The sequence below is a fragment of the Crinia signifera genome, chromosome 9 (assembly GCF_055691185.1).
Source record: "Crinia signifera chromosome 9, ASM5569118v1, whole genome shotgun sequence".
In the NCBI taxonomy this organism is placed as follows: Eukaryota; Metazoa; Chordata; class Amphibia; order Anura; family Myobatrachidae; genus Crinia; species Crinia signifera.
In genome coordinates, this window is record NC_139225.1 from 44,889,752 (window position 1) to 44,909,774 (window position 20,023).

Consider the following 20,023-nt stretch of genomic DNA (forward strand, 5'->3'; position numbering starts at 1 on the left):
AAGTACTAGTGCTCAGTGCTGCCCAGGATGAAAACAGATGCGTGCATGCACATCTTAATTGGAGATGCCAATCCCAGGATTCAAATCATGGCGTTTTTAACTCAAAATACCAGGATCTCTCCAATTCCGATCCCCTAATGCAAACATCTTGTCAGTTTAACTTTTTATTTACTTAACGTATCAGGTGATTCTATAATTCTACAGTGCATGCCCATTTCCAGGGGGTTACTTACTCATTACCAGGGGCAATATATATATATATATATATATATATATATATAGTCGGGGGTGTAGCGCGGCACTCAGGACGGTGTTAAGAAAGAAAACAGGAGCCAAACTTGACGTTGACGTTGACGTTTCAGCCTTGCGGCTTTTATCAAAACATATATATATATATACACACACACACACACACATACACAGTGCCTCAGGAAACTATTCACTGCACTTCACTTTTTCCACATTTCGTTATGTTACAGCTTTATTCCAAAATGGAATAAATAATTTCTTCCCAAATTTTTGGGAGATTTCTGCAAATGTATTAAAACTATAAAAACCATAACATGTACATAAGTATTCACAGCCTTTACTCAATATGTTGTTGATGCACCTTTGGCAGCAATTACAGCCTCAAGTCTTTTTCACGGGGGAAATTTACTAAGATGTATATTCTACTTCACATGTGATGTTGCTATGGGCAACCAATCAGAATCTACTTATTTATTTAGCACAATCTAGAAGATAGTAGACAGGATCTGATTGGTTGCAACATCACATGTGAAGTACAATACACATCTTAGTAAATTTCCCCCCCGCAGCTTGGTACACCTATCTTTCGGCAGTTTCGTCCATTCCTCTCTGCAGTACCTCTCAGTGCCAGTATCCCTTATCCAAAATGCTCAGAGCCAGAAGCATTTGGATAACGGATATTTCTGAATATTTTTATAATTCAGGGCCTTATTTTGGTTAATTCTTTCTGACAAAATCCTTCTTAGATGGACAAATCCATGTGCACTGCAGGGGGGCAGATGTAACATGTGCAGAGAGAATTAGATTTGGGTGAGTTATTTTGTTTCTGTGCAGGGAAAATACTGACTGCTTTATTTTTACACTGCAATATAGATCTCACTTGGAAGTAAAACCCCACCCAAATCTAATTCTCTCTGCACATGTTACATCTGCCCCACCTGCAGTGCACATGGTTTTGCCCATCTAAGAAGGATTTTGTCAGAAAGAATGAACCAAAATAAGGCCCTCAATGAGGTAACTTGAGGACGGGACCCATGTGTGAACACAAAATACATTTATGTTGTAAAAACACAAACACATGAAATACACATAATTATATTTTATTTTTGCATGAAACAATGGGCCTGATTCAGACCTGTTTGCTTGGCTGCGTATACTCGCAAGCCTAGCAAACAGGTCAGCTCCGCCCCACCCAGCTGCCCGCATCCCCACGCTAGCATGCGAGGGCATGTGTACAAGAACACATCCGCTCGCATGTGCTCAAAGGGGAGAGAAATCATTCGATGGTCGACGACCAATAAAAAGTCAGTCTAAACTGACTTTTATTTTTACCAAGGGGCGGGCGCTGACATCATGTTAAGTCAGCTGCCTGCTCCAAGAAGGCCTCGGCAAGTGTGATACACTCCAAGGGGGTCTGCCCATTCAGGGGGTCATGAATGGGCAGACCCCCCACCCTCAAAAATGGGGTTGAATTTGGACCAGTATGAACAGGTCTGAAGTGGCTCCAAGGTTTCAAAACATGAAACATAGTTTGAGTCAGTTAGTGTCAATTATAGATGCACACATTAGTGCATTTAGGGAAAAAATAAGGGATACTCAATCTGTATGAGGATACATTTAAAAAATATAAAGTAATTTTAAAATCCATTCAGCGTGCCAAAAAGAAAGAAATGGAAATCTGTTCTGTTTTACTTTTCCCAACAACCATCAATGTCTGTAATGGGCCCCGCACACTGGGCGATGTTCAGGCATTTTCTCAGCGATTTTAATAAATCACTCAGAAAATACCTGAAAACGCATGTAAATTGCTGTGTGTATAGCCCACATGGTGATTTAAATGCGTGGCCCGCCGTTCTGAATCTGCCCATCGGTCAATTGAGAGCAGTGGCTCAAAAGCTCCAGCTCATCTCCCATATGTATGGCCGCGGGCAGATAAGCATAGCCTTCTGAGTGACTGCAGCCCCACTGGACACCACCCCAATGACCCCCCTGACGTCGCTGGCACGCTGGACTGCTAACCCTGAAACCCCTCCACCGTCACCCCAGGGAGCGGGTCTGGTATACGCTGTCCACCATGGTCCCCTGCGACACATCTGGATGCCGGCGGCACCCACTGTACACACTACACCCGGCACATCACACGCTGCAGCTGCCAGAGCCACCGCTCCCTCACACGCCCCCACATGCGCTGATCAATCACAGACACCTTGGTGCACATTCTGTGACTTGGGACTTCTGTAGCCTGCTTCCCTCCTTCTCTCCTCCCTTCCTCCCTTTTTTTCTCCAGCTTTATATTTTTTTTTTTTTTTGGGGGGGGGGGGGGGGGGGTAGTAGGGACACCCTGTATCACCAATGTTTATATGTTTTGGGGGACACTGTATCACTAACGTTTATTTGATTGTGGGGGGACACTATTAAACTGGCCACCAATGCTTATTTATAAGGCCACTAGCCACCAATGGGTGTCAGGGACAGTCTCAGGCAGTGGCATAACTATAAATTTTGCTCCCCCCCCTGCCAAAAAGTTTGTGCCCCCCGGCTCCTCTCCAGCGTGTTTCCCCAGCGTGTGATGTGATAACATCAAATGCAATGGAGAAGCTGAAGCAGGAGAGAGGCAGAGAGACCATCCTGTACACAGTAGCCAATAGACGGCTCTGTGTACAGTCAATTGAATTAGTGGGGGCATTTGTCATCTCTGTCATGCCTGCGGCTGTCTTGCCTCTGGTGCTCAGCCAGCGGCAGGCAGCAGCATGTCAGTGCGTCAAGCGGGTGCCGGCGCCCACACAGACCCCGCTGCTGCTCGCTCCCCCAAGCGGCAGCTGGAGCTGCCTTACAGTACTTACGCCACTGGCCTCGGGCTTCAGCCCGGGCCAGTGGTGTCCTGGAGGGGGGGGGGGGGGGACCGGAGGGGGGGGGGGGGACCGGACCTGGGCTGACCAGCCATAGAGTTAATGCTTTGGCCACAGGACCTTATATAAAAAGTGTCCCCCGGCTGTGGCATTACCCTGATGGATGTTTGAGCCTGGTGCTGGTTTCCAACATATTGGGGACCCCTACTCCATTTCCCCCCCATATTTTGGAAACCAGGACTGGTCCAAGAGCCCGTGCTGTTTACAAAATACGGGAGACCCCTACTGCTTTTGTACTCCGTATTTTGGTTAGCAGGACCTGTCCAAGAAAATATTCCCTTAAGTCATCTAAACACTTTCTGGGCCAGATGTACTAAGCTTCAAAAGTGATAAAATGGAGAGTGATAAACAACCAGCCAATCAGCCCCTGCCTGCCATTTCACAGACTTTAAAAAATGTCAGGCAGGAGCTGAATGGCTGGCTGTTTATCACTCTCCATTTTATCACTTTTGAAGCTTAGTACTGTATATCTGGCCCTCAGTGAGAGATTTGAAATCTCTCAGGCTGAATCTGCCATTATGAATCTCTGGCACAAATCTGTCCGTGTGTAGGGCCCATGAGTTTTTGTATTGTGCACCTCACTCTCTCAGGTCACCAAAATAGTAATTTCCATCTCACCAATGTGGTTTGACATTCAGGGCCTTATTTTGGTTCATACTTTCTGACAAAATCCTTCTTAGATGGGCAAAACCATGTGCACTGCAGGTGGGCCAGATGTAACATGTGCAGAGAGAATTAGATTTGGGTGGGGTTTTACTTCAAAGTGAGATCTATATTGCAGTGTAAAAATAAAGCAGTCAGTATTTTCCCTGCACAGAAACAAAATTACTCACCCAAATCTAATTCTCTCTGCACATGTTACATCTGCCCCCCTGCAGTGCACATGGTTTTGTCCATCTAATGGGCCCCACACACAGCACAATTTTCAGGCATTTTCTGAGCGATTTTACTAAATCACTCAGAAAATGCCTGAAAATGCATGTAAATCGCTGTGTGTATAGCCCACACAGCGATTTGCATGCGCGCCCCCGCCGTTCTGAATCTGCACAAGATTCAGAACGGACCTGCCCGTCAATCAAGAGCAGTCGCTCAGAAGCTCCTGCTCATATGTGGCCTCGGATGAGCAGGGCCTTCTGAGCGACGCCCTGATGTCCCACAACGCCGCCCCCCTTGCCACGCCGGACGCCGCCCCCCCCTGCTCGCCGCACGTAAGCACAGTAAAGACCCGCCGCCCCACCGCCTCCCCCTGCTCCCTCCCCCCTCCCCCTGCTCGCCGCACGGAGACGGAGCAGGGGGAAAACACTCCACAAATCTGCTGCCTACCCGCAGCAACTCCCGGTCCCCCTGTCACCTGTCCTCCTCGGGCGGCGATATACTTCAAGCCGCCTGCCCGCTCAGACGTCCCCCTGCTGCTGCAGCTCCACTGCCACCAATGACCCCTATTTATTTCTATATAATAAAACCACTGCCGCCAATGAGAAGGCTTCCCTAATTATATATATATATATATATATATATATATATATATATATATAACCACTGCCACCAATAACAAGCCTTCCCTATATATATATATATATATATATATATATATATATATATATATAACCACTGCCACCAATAACAAGCCTTCCCTATATATATATATATATATATATATATATATATATAACCACTGCCACCAATATAGATAGATATATAATGGAGATGATCCGGCTCTCCCTGTGTGGTGCCCGCTCCAAGTGAATGTGCGCTGGGCCACCAGCGCACATTGATTTGCGCCTATACTGCATTTTATAGGGGAAGCGGTCATCTATTAGAATGAACTTAGGTCTACAGTCATTAGGTCGACCCCACTAGGTCGACTGGCAGGAAGGTCGACCTGACTTAAGGTCGACATGGGCCAAGGTCGACATGACTTAAGGTCGAATTTGCATAAAGGTCGACATGAGGAAGGTCGACTGGTCATAAGGTCGACATGGGTTTTTCACTGTTTTTTTGAGCCGACATGTGCCGACAGGCGATGCGAGGGTCCGATTCTCATTGCCAACTGTGTCCATGTCGACTGTGTCGACATTCGGACAAAAAAACAGTGAAAAACCCATGTCGACCTTATGGCCAGTCGACCTTCCTCATGTCGACCTTTATGCAAATTCGACCTTAAGTCCTGTCGACCTTGGCCCATGTCGACATTAAATCAGGTCGACCTTCCTGCCAGTCGACCTAATGGGGTCGACCTAATGACTGTAGACCTAAGTTCATTCTGACAGATGTACCGATTCCGTGTATATATATATATATATATATATATATATATATATATATATACTGTATATATAAATAATGACAAAGAAGGTGACACTCCCCCAGGCTTTAGTTCAACCCCTTTATTAAAATTTTGAATACTTTTTTTATTTCCCTGAAGTTTCTGTGAGAGATTTGAAATCTCTCATGCTGAATCTGCCATTATGAATCTCTGGCACAAATCTGTGTGTGTGTGGCTCATTATCTGAAAATTCCGTTTTTAGGGAAATCTCTTGTGCTGAATCTCCCGTTATGTATCTCTGGCACACATCTCTGCGTATGTAGGGCCCTTAAGAAGGATTTTGTCAGAAAGAATGAACCAAAATAAGGCCCTCAGTTGTCTTTATCACTGTGATAATCCACACTAGCCACAAATACTCTTTATACCTGTTACATCCCCTAAAGGGCCCTACACACAAAGATATATGTGGCAGAGATTCATAACGGGAGATTCAGCATGAGAGATTTCCTTTAATCTGAATATCACAGATATTGGGCCTACACACAGAGAGATATGTGCCAGAAATTCATAATGGGAGATTCAGCATGAGAGATTTAAAATCTCTTAATTTAAATAATGGGTTGGAATAAAGCCTGGGGGAGTGTCATATGTCACACAGTCAGTGTGACATATAAACATTGGTGCAATAGTGTCCATATTGCACATTCAGTGACCACCTGACAGAGCCAAGTGTAAAGAAGTGACCTGTGTAAAGAAGTGACTCAGAGGGGTATTTTTATACTGAGGTGAGGGGCGGAGTTTAACAGGTGTTATCGCTTCCCTCATTTTAAGAAAAAAGTCCAAGTATTATAGTGAGTGTGCACCAGAGTACATGGCTCTGTGTAAATAAAATAATAAATGTAAATAAATGTAAATATCAATAAATATAGAAATACGAGATGGTTATTATTAAAAATGATGAATAATTTGAAGTCATGACAGAATAACTATAGTGATAATAATATACATATGATAAATGTACATACAGAGATATAATTATAGCTAATATTTTAGAAATAAACTAAGAAATACAGAAAGGAGGAGGGAGCTGGGTATCTCAGAAGAGGGGAGCAGGGCATAGAGGGATGCTGGGCCTCTCAGGGGAGAAGGAAGCAAGGCATCTCAGGGGGAGAAAAGTGTGAGAGATCATCCCAGTCACCCTCCTCCTCCTCACCTGGGCTCTCGAGGTGGATGGGGCAGGCACAGGCAGCAGGCAGCTGGCAGTGAGTAGAGCACATTGCAGCTCCTCTCACCCCCATGCCCTGGGACAGCCGTGCACTGCCCAGGGAGCGCTGTTCCAGCTCACCCGGAGCACCATCAGTCGCTACACTGCTGGGGCGCTGAGGCCCTGCGCTGCCGGGATCAGACGGGACTTTGGGACTTTTGATTATGTAAAATCACGCAGAAAGTGGCTGAATATCGCTCTGTGTTTAGGGCCCATTAGGGTAGAGGTTAGACTGATTTGTTCCTCATACAGAAAGGGGAAAAGAATGACATGATAGAAACTATTAAATATATCAAGGTACTGTACAAAGTACAGTAGGGAAACATTTCATACCTCCCAACTTTTCCTATGACAGGATCGGGACACACGTGCGGTGAAGCCGTGTGCGCGCCCGAAAAGGGGGTGTGGCCTCACGGGGTGGCGCATCCTGAGGCCGCGCCCCCGTTTTTCGCCACTCTGGTGCATGCGCACAGCATCTATTCTCTTCAGATTGGGAGGGACTCCCAACTGCCCTTCCCCCCCCCCTCCCACCACCACGGGACAATTGCGGCCCCAGAGGGACACGGGAACATACCCAAAAACCGGGATGTTCCCACGTTTAGCGGGACAGTTGGTAGGTATGTTATTTAAAGGAAGTAATAGATTACAAGGAAATGCACTGAAACTGGAGGGAGCAGGGTTTAGGGGACATTTGAGGAAAATTTACTTCACATGAAGGGTAGTGGATTAGTGGAATGACCTCCCATAGGAGGCATCAGAGGCTAACAGACTGGGATGGACAATGATATCCTTACAAAGCACTAAGGATCAAATAGTTTATGAGGTTGTTATAAGGTTAAAAAAGGGTCAGATAAAATTGGAAAGGGGCCAATAAGATGGGTTGGGTGTGGATCATTAGGACACTAGCATGTTGGTCAACATTCATTTAGGTCGACATGGGTTAGGTCGACAGGGTCATTAAGTCGACAGGGGTTAGGCCGACAGTCAAAAGGTTGACTCACGTTTGGGGTTTTTTCACATTTTTTGTCTCGAATGTCGACACAGTCGACATGGACTCTGAAACGTAGCACCGCGTCCCCTCGCATGGCTTGCTCGCAATGCTTCAGGCATTGTGACCCTACGCTCAGCACATATTCTCCCTCCCCTGTGTCCACTTGGATAGTAAAGTATGAAAAAAAGTAATTTTTTAAAAATATTTTAAAAATTCATGTCGACCTTTGACTGTTGACCTTATTATCCCATTTTTTTAATGGTCTTTTCCTGACAAAAACTTAACAGCCTACCCCCCTCCAGCGGGATATGGTCACTAGGTCACCAGCATGATGGTGGACAAGCATTAGGAGGACATGCATTTAGATCGACAAGACTTAAGGTCGACATGACTTGAGGTAGACATGGGTTATGTCGACAGGGTCATTAAGTCAACAGCGTCATTAGGTCGACATGGGTAAGGTCGACAGGGTCATTAGGTCGACATGTGTTTGTATTATTTTTTTGAGCCAAAATGTGCCGATAGGCGGTATTTCATGCCCAACCATCCACTAGGGCGTGGTGGGAGAATAAAATAGTGTGCCTGAAGCATAGCGAGTGTAGCGAGACATACAAGGGGACGAGATGGCACGTTTCAGTGTCTATGTAGACACGACATGTGCCGACAGGCGGTATTTCATGCCCGACCAGCCACTAGGGAGAATAAAATAGTCTGCCTGAAGCATAGCGAGTGTAGCGAGACATACAAGGGGACAAGATGGCATGTTTCAGTGTCTATGTAGACACGACATGTGTCGACAGGCGGTATTTCATGCCCTACCAACCAATAGGGTGTGGTGGGAGAATAAAATAGTGTGCCCAAAGCATAGCGAGCCATGGGCCTTATTTTGGTTCATTCTTTCTGACAAAATCCTTCTTAGATGGACAAAACCATGTGCACTGCAGGGGGGGCAGATGTAACATGTGCAGAGAGAGATAGATTTGGGTGGGGTTTTACCTCAAAGTGAGATCTATATTGCAGTGTAAAAATAAAGCAGTCTGTATTTACCCTGAACAGAAACAAAATAACTCACCCAAATCTAATTCTCTCTGCACATTTTACATTTGCCCCCCTTCAGTGCACATGGTTTTGTCCATCTAAGAAGGATTTTGTCAGAAAGAGTGAACCAAAATAAGGCCCCATGTGAGGGGATGTGGCGCTACGTTTCGGTGTCCATGTCGATACAACATGTGCCAACAGGTGGTATTTCAAGTCCTACCATCCACAAGGGCATGGTGGGAGAATGAAACCGTGTCTGAAGCATGGCAAGGGGACGAGGTGCTATGTTTTAGTGTTTAGGTTGACTGTGTTGACATTCCGGTAAAAAAAAAAAACTTTTTTCAATGTCGACCTTACCCATGTCGACCCAATGACCTTACCCATGTCAACCTTTCTGCATGTCGATCTAAATGTATGTCGACCATAATGCTGGTGACCTAATGATCCATACCCCCTCCAGCCACTTTGTTATTGTCAGGGGGATGCAGAGTTCTCCCATCCACATGTCTTTTTAATGACACAAATGATTAGAATAGTACAAATCAGATATTTATCTGTTATAAATATCTTATTTTAATCATTATGACAGCTGAAGGTCTGACTGCACATCCCTGAGTGTGTTAACCACTTCGATACATTCCATGATCAACGTACTATTTTATCAACAGGGTCCTTCGCAATAAAATAAAGCAGGATTACCAGCTGGCGTAAATGTTACAGCAACAGATTCGGAAATATAATCAGTAGTATAATAATAAAGATTAGAACTGAGACTGCACAATAATTACACAGTCAGAAAGTTCATGTCTTGATCTCTAGATTCACTACTAGTTCACATCTCTCACCAATACAGCAGCGTACATACAGTACACAGTAACAAGACAAGCGAGTCTCTCTGTATACTATACTAGAACGGTCCTCCAAGTAATAGAGAGTACCCGTCTATCAGCACAGAACACGCCTTGCAAGGGTACAACACTGGCTTTCCTTTTGCTCTCTATGGTGTCCCGCTGTATATTTATAACCTCACTTCCTGTTTCCGTTCTTTCTTGAGCGGACGACACCTCGCAAGATGGTGAGTTTTATGCATTTTCTTAATCTGGTGTCATCCACCGTTTTTGGATATGGTGTTGGCTCGCAGTGATCATGTTTAACTTCGCAGCATTCAGTCTGCACATATACGTCTGAATTTCTCAGAATACTGTTATCAATAGGGAAGAGGTTGCAGTGTATTGTGTGGATGGATACTTGGGCCTCACAAATTCATATATGCGGCGGATTAATCTGGTGCCTGTTTTGGATCGTTCTTTATTGGTTCGGAGCATCGTTTTAATGCTAACTGTCATGTTAATTATTATTACATGCCCATTGGGTACACGTATATGATTCTTAGTTCTGTCTGTTGCTTGAACTGTGTTTTTAGGCGCTGTTTCAAAATTACTTTCTTACTTTCTTTACAGGTGAACGTCCCGAAGACACGTCGGACCTATTGTAAGAAATGTGGACGGCATCAACCCCATAAAGTCACCCAGTACAAAAAGGGTAAAGATTCTCTATATGCCCAAGGTAAGGATATTGCATATATGTTCGATCTTGAAGTTTCATTTGGATATGATGTAGGATTGATGTGCAATTAAACATAATGCATCTAAATGTTTTAAATATTTTTTTAAACAAAGAGAACCTTTACATGTTATCTGCAAAATAGTTCTTGTGAGGGAATTTAAGTGTGTGTGTGTGTGTGTGTGTGTGTGTGTGTGTGTGTGTGTTTTCTCTCCATATAGCTATATTTAGTCTTATTTATACCCTTATTATACCCCTTTTACAACAAAATCCCTGGTCTTTGAACAGTTTCCAGGGTTGGACCCAGCTTCATACCCCATTTGCACAGCACTGTGAACCAGGTCTGCGCCATTTACACTGAACCTGGGTCAGCACTGCTTTTCCCTATGGATGACATTAAAAATGTCCATTTTAGGACTGATAAACTGCCATCCAACATTCCCTCAATGAATTAAAATACATCACAAGTTAGCATTGAAAAATGTTGGTTTGTCTATTTTGTAAAATATTTTTCAAAATGTTTTAATCAGTTCGCAAGCATACATAGCGGTATAAAAGTTCAGCATCTCCCATGTGCTCCCCCCCCCCCCCCCCCCAAAAAAAATAATATAAATTATACTGCATCCAATTATGATCTGTGTGCACTGCCCGTATCGTTCCTGGCTGCTGTCTTTTGCCACTGCAGCACACTGTGGAAAGGCGTCCAGCACTACCCAGTTGTCCCAACCTGGGTTAGGACCATTTACACCGCCCACGACCCGGGTTCAACCCTGGTCAGGACCTGGGTAGGAGACCAGTGTTTCTGGCCCTGGGTTGGCCCCTTTTACACCAATGCTGACCTGGGTCCAACCTGGGTTATTCCTTGGTGTAAAAGGGGTATTACTTTCACATAACTTCTGTATCTCTTCTCCTGTGTATGTGGTCTGTGTACATAAGTTTCATTCCATGTTTACAAGTCACATTATACCTATTTGGATTTATTCGGTCCTCCTCGTAGAGTAGCAAATTTGGGTCTGTCAATGATGGGTGAGCAACTTTGGCAATATTTTTTTATTCACTGGGCTGCTCGCCCTAGGAGGCAGTGAATAGAAACAATGTAGTCTTAAGGTGCCCAAACACGGTACAATTATTGTATACAACATTGCATCTTGGTTTTGCGATAAGATCTAGTACAAAAAGTATGTGCAGCACATACTTGTACTAGATCTCATCTTATCGCAAAACTGAGATGCGATATTGTATACAATATTTTATTCAATAATTGTAACATGTATGGGCACCTATAAGTAAGGCTATTGCAATTTGGGCTAGTTTTCACCAGATTATGACTGATTATGGCAAATGAGTGCCAAATTGCCCTCATCTGCGGAACAGCCTGTGTGAGTTCAAAGGAAATGTTTTATCATTGTATGGAGACTTGCATACTTTGACCAACAAAATCTGGTCCATTCTACAAGTTGTGACTGCTTGGTGAAACAAAGGTATAGATATTCACTATGACCATTTGCTCCCAGATCCTGGAAAATGGATAAACTTGTTAAATCAAATGGATTTAACAAATTTTCTAATTGCCCATTGTTTTTCTAGTGTCTAGGAGCAAATGGTTCGTTGTCATTTGCTCCCATACATTACCAGATTTCTGTTCCCACCAGACAGATTGGACATATAAAGCTGTTAGGTGTGTACCCAGCTTTAGAATCTTTTAATGTTGCTTCCACCAACCTTTCTGTCAAGCCCTAAAGATAATTAAACAAATGTTCTTTGGCTCACAAGAGGTTTTTTTTTTTTTTTTTTTTTAAATGCCTTTTGCCTAGTTTAACTGCTAGAATAGGTAGCTTTGAAGTGTGTAACCTGAAAGGTGTGTTTTTTTGTTAAATCACATCAGCAAGAAGAGAAAAGGTGCCAATACACAGTGCGATGATCACACCCTTTATTATGGGCTGCATTGCATGCCATCAGGAGGCAGTACAAAAAGTATTTGCAGCACATACTCTTTGAGATGCCCGCGGGAGAGCACATCGCATGGTGGAAATGCAGAGTGTATGGGCACCTTTACCCAACTACAGGCCTAATGGACAATCTTTTCTAAACATAACACAACTTTGTTTGAAAACCCAGCATTTCTTCCAAAAGTTGTATCCTCTTGAGGAGAGCGATGCTAGAACTATCTGGTCGCTCAGCACAGTGTTTAGTGTTCCCGCTAGGCTGTTTTAGCAGGGCGCTGCACCCTGCTAGCAGCGCCTCGCTAAAACAGCATGGTGCCTGCCCTGGCTGTGTGCACGGCGAAGCGCAGCGCCGCCCTAGAGGGAACACTAAGTGCTGTATGCTGAGCAATGTCTCAGGGGTTGTGTTCTGAGAACACTGGCCCTGACCAATAACCTGGGTGCTGGTTATTCATCTGCGGCAGATACTGATGCATGGGTCTGTAACTAATCGCTATGCACACAGCGATGAGGCATTTTCTGAACAATTTATTTAAATTATGTGAGATCGCTCAGAAAAGCCTTCATATCACTAACCCACTGATGCCATAGAGCATTTCCAAGAAATTGTATTTAAAAAAAAAAGTAGGATTTTACTTTGTATTCAGTTTACTCTGATTGCTACAATTGTGAGAACTTTTATTTAATGGCAACCCTTCTCTCCAGGAAAGAGGCGATATGATCGTAAACAAAGCGGCTATGGTGGACAGACCAAGCCTATCTTTCGGAAGAAAGTGAGTATATGATTAAGTTATGATCTATATGTTTTTGTGCTGATGAAAATGTGCATAAAGACCTTTTTCTCAACTTTTATGTTTCAATGGTAAGGGCTGTTGTGTAAATATTGCACAATATATATTTTTTACTGCAGCAGTTTTGTATGTTTAATATACCATTCATGGACATAACCACATATAATCTTTTATCTTGGGTTACTTGAAAGGAGGTTTTCGCTTGCTTAAATGCTTGATAACCCATTTTCTTAACTATATGGACCCCCATTAATCGAGTACTGTGTAGTTAAAATGTCCATAAAATCACAGATTTCTAATGCAGTTAAGATCTTAACCTAAAATACCTGTGTAATATTTTTATTATAATATAGACAAGTGTTTGACGCTTGACCATTACCTCAGCAGGGACTGTAATTACATTCTTTAATAGAACGGGTTTACGTTTTTTATAGGTAGCTGTAGATATGCATGTTGTATAGTTCCTGCTAGGAAGCAGGGCAATGCAGTTTGCATATGAAAAATGGACTTGACCTGCTGGTGAGGGGCACAGCCCCACCATTACAACTATTGGGTTTTCCAGCCCCCTCTGTTGCTACTTGGGCATACCCAGCACCTCCAACAAAGCAGTGGGCAGGTCATTTTAGCATGGAGTCACCTTACAGGGAAGGGTGCATGTAGATTGTAAGCTCCGCTGGGGCAGGACAGATTTGAATGCTCAAATATTCTCTGCAAAGCGCTGCAGTATGTGTGCTATATAAATAACTAATTAATATGCACATCATTTAATATAGTTAAGATGCTTATTGTGTTCTCAACTAAGATTTTCTTTTATATAGATATACATACACCAAACTTGGTTTTAGAATTCCCATGTCAGCCCTGTTTTGACCCTGTAATGCAGAGACTCTTGTTTCTGATTAAAGCCTACAAAGCATTTCCAATGCGTGTGCACACTTACATTTGTTTCTTATGTTGTAGAAAACATAATAATGTGCACAGCCTTCACACTTCCTAAAATGTGATCTGAAATTGGTCAAGGATTTTAGTTTAATGGGGCATATGCAAAGTGAGATTAGAGCAAGAGATGTGTTGTGTGGGAGAGTTTCAGTCTATCTCCCATACACACTGAAGCAGTGTAAACGCATTAATTGCTCCCAGCTATATTCAACTGAGCCTTGTGTGTATCAAGATGTCAGTTAAACTGTCAGACAGGTAACTACATCCTTCCTTCCCCAGCAGGCAAGGTTCTTGCCTGCACTGTCTATTTGGCTGGGTCATGGGGCCTCTGCAGGGCTGTGCATCGCTATCGTCCGCTGTGTACACAAGAGATTTTGATTTAGTCAAAATCTTAGCACAAATCTCAAGGGGTGTACACCAGTGACAATTCTTCTGAGTGACTTGGTATGGGAGATTTGTGTTGAGCAAAAATAAAATTATTTAAATAAGGGGTGGGTATTACAGGAGTGAGGATGGCTTGGATCGCTTCTTAAAACTGACTTGCTGTTTTTTTGCTAAGCAATCTGACTAGATATATACTGCATGCTTGAATGATTTAACCAGGGTTCCTCAAACTATTTTGCTCTGGGACCCAATCAGGCAATAAAAATAATTACAGGACCCCAGCAAGTTACTGCAGAAGGTCATCAGATAACATGTGTAGTCAGCAAACAGCACATACATGGCAGCATTGGGAGGATAACCGACCAATTAGACTTTTCAGACTCCTTGCATCAGACTGATATTAGAAAAGTAGGTACTTGTGAGTTATCCGGGCGCCCGATTTCTAAATCGGGTCGGATCGGGACATCGCATCGCATGCGACCATCGGATGCGATGACCCGATTTTTCCATAGGAATCAATGTTAAAATGGACTGAGTCCATTTTAACATGGAATTCAATGGGAAAAAGGGGTCCTTTTCATACCCCTACTATCCAAGTGGGCATGGAGTTGGATATAAACCTGTGGCGAGCGTAGCGAGCCACCGAGCCCGAAGCGTGGCGAGCGGACACGGAATACCGTCCCCTCGCGGGGCTCGGTGGCTCGCTACGCTCGCCACAGGTTTATATCCAACTCCATGCCCACTTGGATAGTAGGGGTATGAAAAGGACCCCTTTTTCCCATTGAATTCCATGTTAAAATGGACTCAGTCCATTTTAACATTGATTCCTATGGAAAAATCGGGTCATCGCATCCGATGGTCGCATGCGATGCGATATCCTTAACTTAAGGCATACAATCAAAAAATCGGGCGCCCAGATAACTCACAAGTACCGAAAAGTAATTGGCCTGATGGGCAGCAACATGGAGTTGTGACCTCATGCTGAGTATAATATACTCATTTATTTCAGGATATTTCAAGGTCATCTTGAGAAATAAGTGTAAGGGGATTTTATAGACCAGTGATGGATAACTTCCAACTCCAGATGTTGAACTACACATCCCTGCATGCCCTGCTACAGTTTTACTATTTGGCCATTTTAAGGGGAATATTCAAACTCCGGCGACCATCTCCCGTCTGGGAGATGCCCGCCGGGCCCTATTCAATGCTGTCATGACATTGCTAATTTCAGCATTTTCATTAAATTCCTGTTTTTGTTAAATTTTAACTAATAGTTTGTCTAAATCGTTGTCTACTCAATTAACCCCTTCAGTGACACTTCTGAGAATTTTTCCAGGCTATGCTCCTGGGCACACTGGAAAATTCTCAGGAGTACCACTGTCTGCGCTCCCTCCTGCTGGGCTGTGGGTGATGGGAGTGTTCAGCGGTGCTGCCCGGACCTGGGAGTTAGTGGTGGTTTTTTTATGGAGCATGCCCCCAGAAAACTCGCCTAGTGGGGCACTGAAGGGGCTAATACTGCTGAAAACCTTTTTATTCTTTCCCAATTCCATCTATACTACTTGCAATGGTACTCAATTCTAGCTCTACTCTGCACCACCTCATTACTTTTATCTCCTATTTTTACAAATCTGTTTTTAGAGGTTTTGCGGGGCCTCCTTCGCATGGGTGTTTGTTTTTTATTTCTTTTTATCACTTACTACGCGGTTTGCAACCTAGACAGTCAAGTTTGTATCTTTTTTTTTATATAGGCCAAGACCACAAAAAAGATTGTTCTAAGATTGGAGTGTGTTGATTCAAACTGCCGTTCCAAGAGGATGCTGGCAATTAAGAGATGCAAGCACTTTGAACTTGGAGGAGACAAGAAGAGAAAGGTGAGTCACTTAATCTATGAAATACTTAAATGATGTGGAATACTCTAAAGCAAGCACATCTGTAAAGTAGTTGTGTATTGTGCAGCTTAGGCTAATTCTCACTAATGCTGATTTTGTTTTCTTTTTTTTTAGGGCCAAGTTATCCAGTTCTAGTTTCTTGCAAAGTCAGAATTCAAATAAATACGAATTATCCTGGTATTTACAAAGGTGTCTGGTAGTCCTTATTTATGCTGATCAATTTGACTGGTACAATTGGCTGAATTGGTCATATCGCAGGAGGAACATCCTTTTGTTAAGAGATTGCTGTCCAAAAGTGGGAATTAAAGAAGTTTATGATATTTAACAAAAGGCAGTCTTTGTGTTAAACATTTTGTGTAAAATCATACTGTGTACTTATGAAAGTAGTTAAGGTGGAGTAACATGGACCAGTTTCATGTCCTTAACTGGATGTAAAACTTTTTACATTTTTCTATACCTTGGCTACTAGTGTTCTGAATGGGTAATTTGGGGGTATGTCAACATACCAGAACTATGGAACAAATGTAAAACATTTTTTGGGTATGAGGCTGCTGCTTCCTGTGTTGCTTGATAACCAAGCAGTTCTCAGTGTTTCTGTCTGGGGTTATTCAGACCTTGTTGCAAAAATTTTTTTTAACAAATAGACAAAACAAGGTTGCATTGCAGGTAGGACAGATGTAACATGCAATGGACTGCACATTGCCATCGCTCAGGGGTATACTTTGCTTAGAAATTAAGCACAGATTGCTTAGAAAACAGCTTAAAATCCAGCCAAGGGTTTATGCCCCATTAGATTTGCGTGGGTTATTTCTGTGTTTATTTTTACACTGCAACTTGGGTTTTAGTTTGAACACACCTTACTCAAAGCGAAAGCCCTGTACACAAGGTCAGTGCGTCTCTCTGCTCAACTATGCAGATACGCACAAATCGCTCAGCACACAGCGATGTGTGCTGAGCGATCTGTCACAGCTAGTGTTTTCTGGTGAGAGACCACTGACTATATATACTGCATGCAGTATAAATCTAGTCAGGCCCATGCATCGCCATTGCCAGGTGTATACAGATGGAGCTGTCCATGCTTTTATTTTTGCACTGTCCAGTCATAGAAATTGCCCCCTTGTGTGTACCCCATTTCTCTCTGCACAATGTTACATTGCCCCACATACAGTGCAACTGGGTTTTGTCAATTTGCAAAAACAATGTGCTCTGTGATCGGGTCTGAATAACCTCCCTAGTAAGTCACCAATGTTACAAGGGAGAGTCTGCTACCGAGGTTCCAATGGCTGTGCAGCTGGGAGCGCAGGTTGGGAACTAAGTTTTGACATTAACATCTTAGCACTAGTACCTTCCTCAGGAGCGGGGTTGGGGTTTTTGTATGGAGTGCCACAGCATTCAGTGCTAGGGCCTGTTTTAGTTTACATTTATTAACAAAACAGGGGATGGGTATACTCAGCAAAGTTACTGATCTTTGTGATGACACAACTGAGCAGGGTAATTAAAACCAAGGATGTCTCCGCTATAGAGCAATCTAAATAAACTAGAATGGGCAATTTGGAAAATGAGGTTCAATGTTGATAAATGGAAGGTTATATATCTTCGGTTATAACTTGCACACTGGTAGGGTCTCCCAAGTGGCATTGAGTAAATCTGAATTTGAAAAGTATCTAGGAGTTTAAATTGACGACAAACTGGGTGTAGTACTGTCATGTATTTTATTTATTACCAGTTTCTTATATAGCACAGCATATTAACTCCACAATAGGAGACCTTGACCCAGCAAACTGGGTATTTACAGACAGTCAGAGGTATGAGGGCCCTGCTCACAAGCTTACAATCTATATAGGTAGCAGAAAATAAGACCAACATGATACTAGCCTGGGGACTCAAATGTAATTCTACCTCTATACAAAGTATTGGTTAGACTAAATCTGGAATTTGGTGTACGATTCTGAGCCATGCACTCCAAAAAGATACACTCGGAACTGTTAAATTAAAAGTACAAAGAGCAACAAAACTAATGAAAGGGTTGGAGAAGACCAATTGGACAAACTGGGGTTGTTTATGCTGGAAGAGACATTTAAGGGGGAGACGTGCTTAACATACTTGTACATCAGGCAAATATAAGGAACGGTCATGCATCCTTTTTTGCTTTGAGGAAGGACTCTAGGACACATGGGCAGGTGTTTCTTCTAGAGAAGTAGATTTCGTACCCTTAGAACGAAAAACTTTTATGGTCTGGGTAGTTAAATTGTGGAACTCTTGCTGGTGAGGTGGCATCGCCAGGCACACACTTAAATACGTGGAGAGAAAAGGGTGGGTTTCAGCCTGTTCATCTCTATACCTATGACCAAACTGGGTTGGAACACCACTGTGACTAAGCAGCGCCTAAAAGCACACCCACTGGGTGAGTGCAGTACATCTACCTTCTCTAGCACACTTAAATACATTTAACAGGTTTAAGGTTGAACAGACCTATATTTGGTTAAAAAAATATATATATGTGTAACAATCAGTTTTCTATTAAATACACAACTTTATATAAAGGATTGTAGCAAATGGATCATACACTAACAAGGTGGAGTTTGATGGACATTTGTAATTTTTCAGCCTCTACTATGGAATGTACTAGAACATGCATATGTTACATATATTTAGTACCAGCTAGCAAACACTGCTTCACATTGGTACATGCCCGAGTGCCATATTCCTCCCCGCTTTATACACTCATGCACGATCAGCCATGCCAATGATCAACTTTATCCACTAAGGATTATGGTGCAGGTCCAATACGAGATAGGCCGATGTTTAATATACCTAAACCTTCCTCGAAACTGCACTACATAATAATTAAAACTTGCAGATGTTTTAAGGTTAGCCCATACAGATAGATGGGCTTTGGTGAAATTCTTTTATACTACGTAAGGAAGCTGTAGCGGGATGCAGTTAAAATCCCGGCGTTCAGAATCTTGACGCCGAAATCCTGACACATTCTCCCTCCGGGGGTGTCCACGACACCCCCGGAGGGAGAATAAATTAGTGTGCGGAGCGTAGCGAGGCACCGAGCCTGCAGGGGGGGGCGATCCACGTCGTCCCCCCCCCCCCCCCTTGTCGGGATTTCGGCTGTCGGGATCCCGACAGCCGGGATTCGGTCCTGAATCCCCCTGCAACAACTAGTTCTAGATCGATCTGATCAAGAGTCTGATTTCAAGAGATGGCTTTTAGGCGTTAAACAGCAGGAACTGTCTGCTGAAGACCATGAATCTTGGTTAGTTAATTTGAAGTCAAATTTTACTTGCACTGGAGTACGCTGAAATAGCTTCACACTAAGTTAAGTAAAAGCATTTTTAGACAAAAATGTGAAAAAAAAGTGGTTAAACAATTGTGCAATAACTTGCAGCAGTGCTGCCTGTGTACATGCAAGGCCTTCACTCCTCAGACATGCATATAACACCATGTATAAAAATGACAAAAAGGCATTTGTTTAAAAACAGACCAGAACAGTACAACCTCCTTTTTGTTTAAACAGGCTTTTATTTGATCTTCATTCGATTTTTATTTTTTGAATAGTTCAACAGCCTAATTAAAAAATAAAGAATCCCCACATAGGGCAATACTTTTGCATCTAAAATAACAATTTATTCATAAAATACACTTAAAAACATAAAATAACCAAATGACAAGCATGGATAGCACTTCCTGGTGAACACTGTCGGCTCTAATCATGTCCAGTCCCAGATCATTCCAAAGGGAAGTGCAGGAGAGGGTGCCAGATGCGGACCAAGAAAATATTGCACCAC

General features: G+C 43.1%; 1 protein-coding gene across 1 annotated transcript; it reads left to right on the forward strand.

The window, feature by feature from the left end:
- The first annotated feature begins 9,649 nt into the window (after positions 1-9,649).
- On the forward strand, positions 9,650-16,414 carry RPL36A (ribosomal protein L36a). The gene is made up of 5 exons (XM_083159028.1): positions 9,650-9,792; positions 10,178-10,283; positions 12,929-12,996; positions 16,086-16,208; positions 16,341-16,414. Exons 1-5 carry the CDS (start codon positions 9,790-9,792, stop codon positions 16,359-16,361), a joined length of 321 nt encoding a protein of 106 aa, XP_083015154.1. The 5' UTR covers positions 9,650-9,789; the 3' UTR covers positions 16,362-16,414.
- The last annotated feature ends 3,609 nt before the right edge of the window (positions 16,415-20,023 follow it).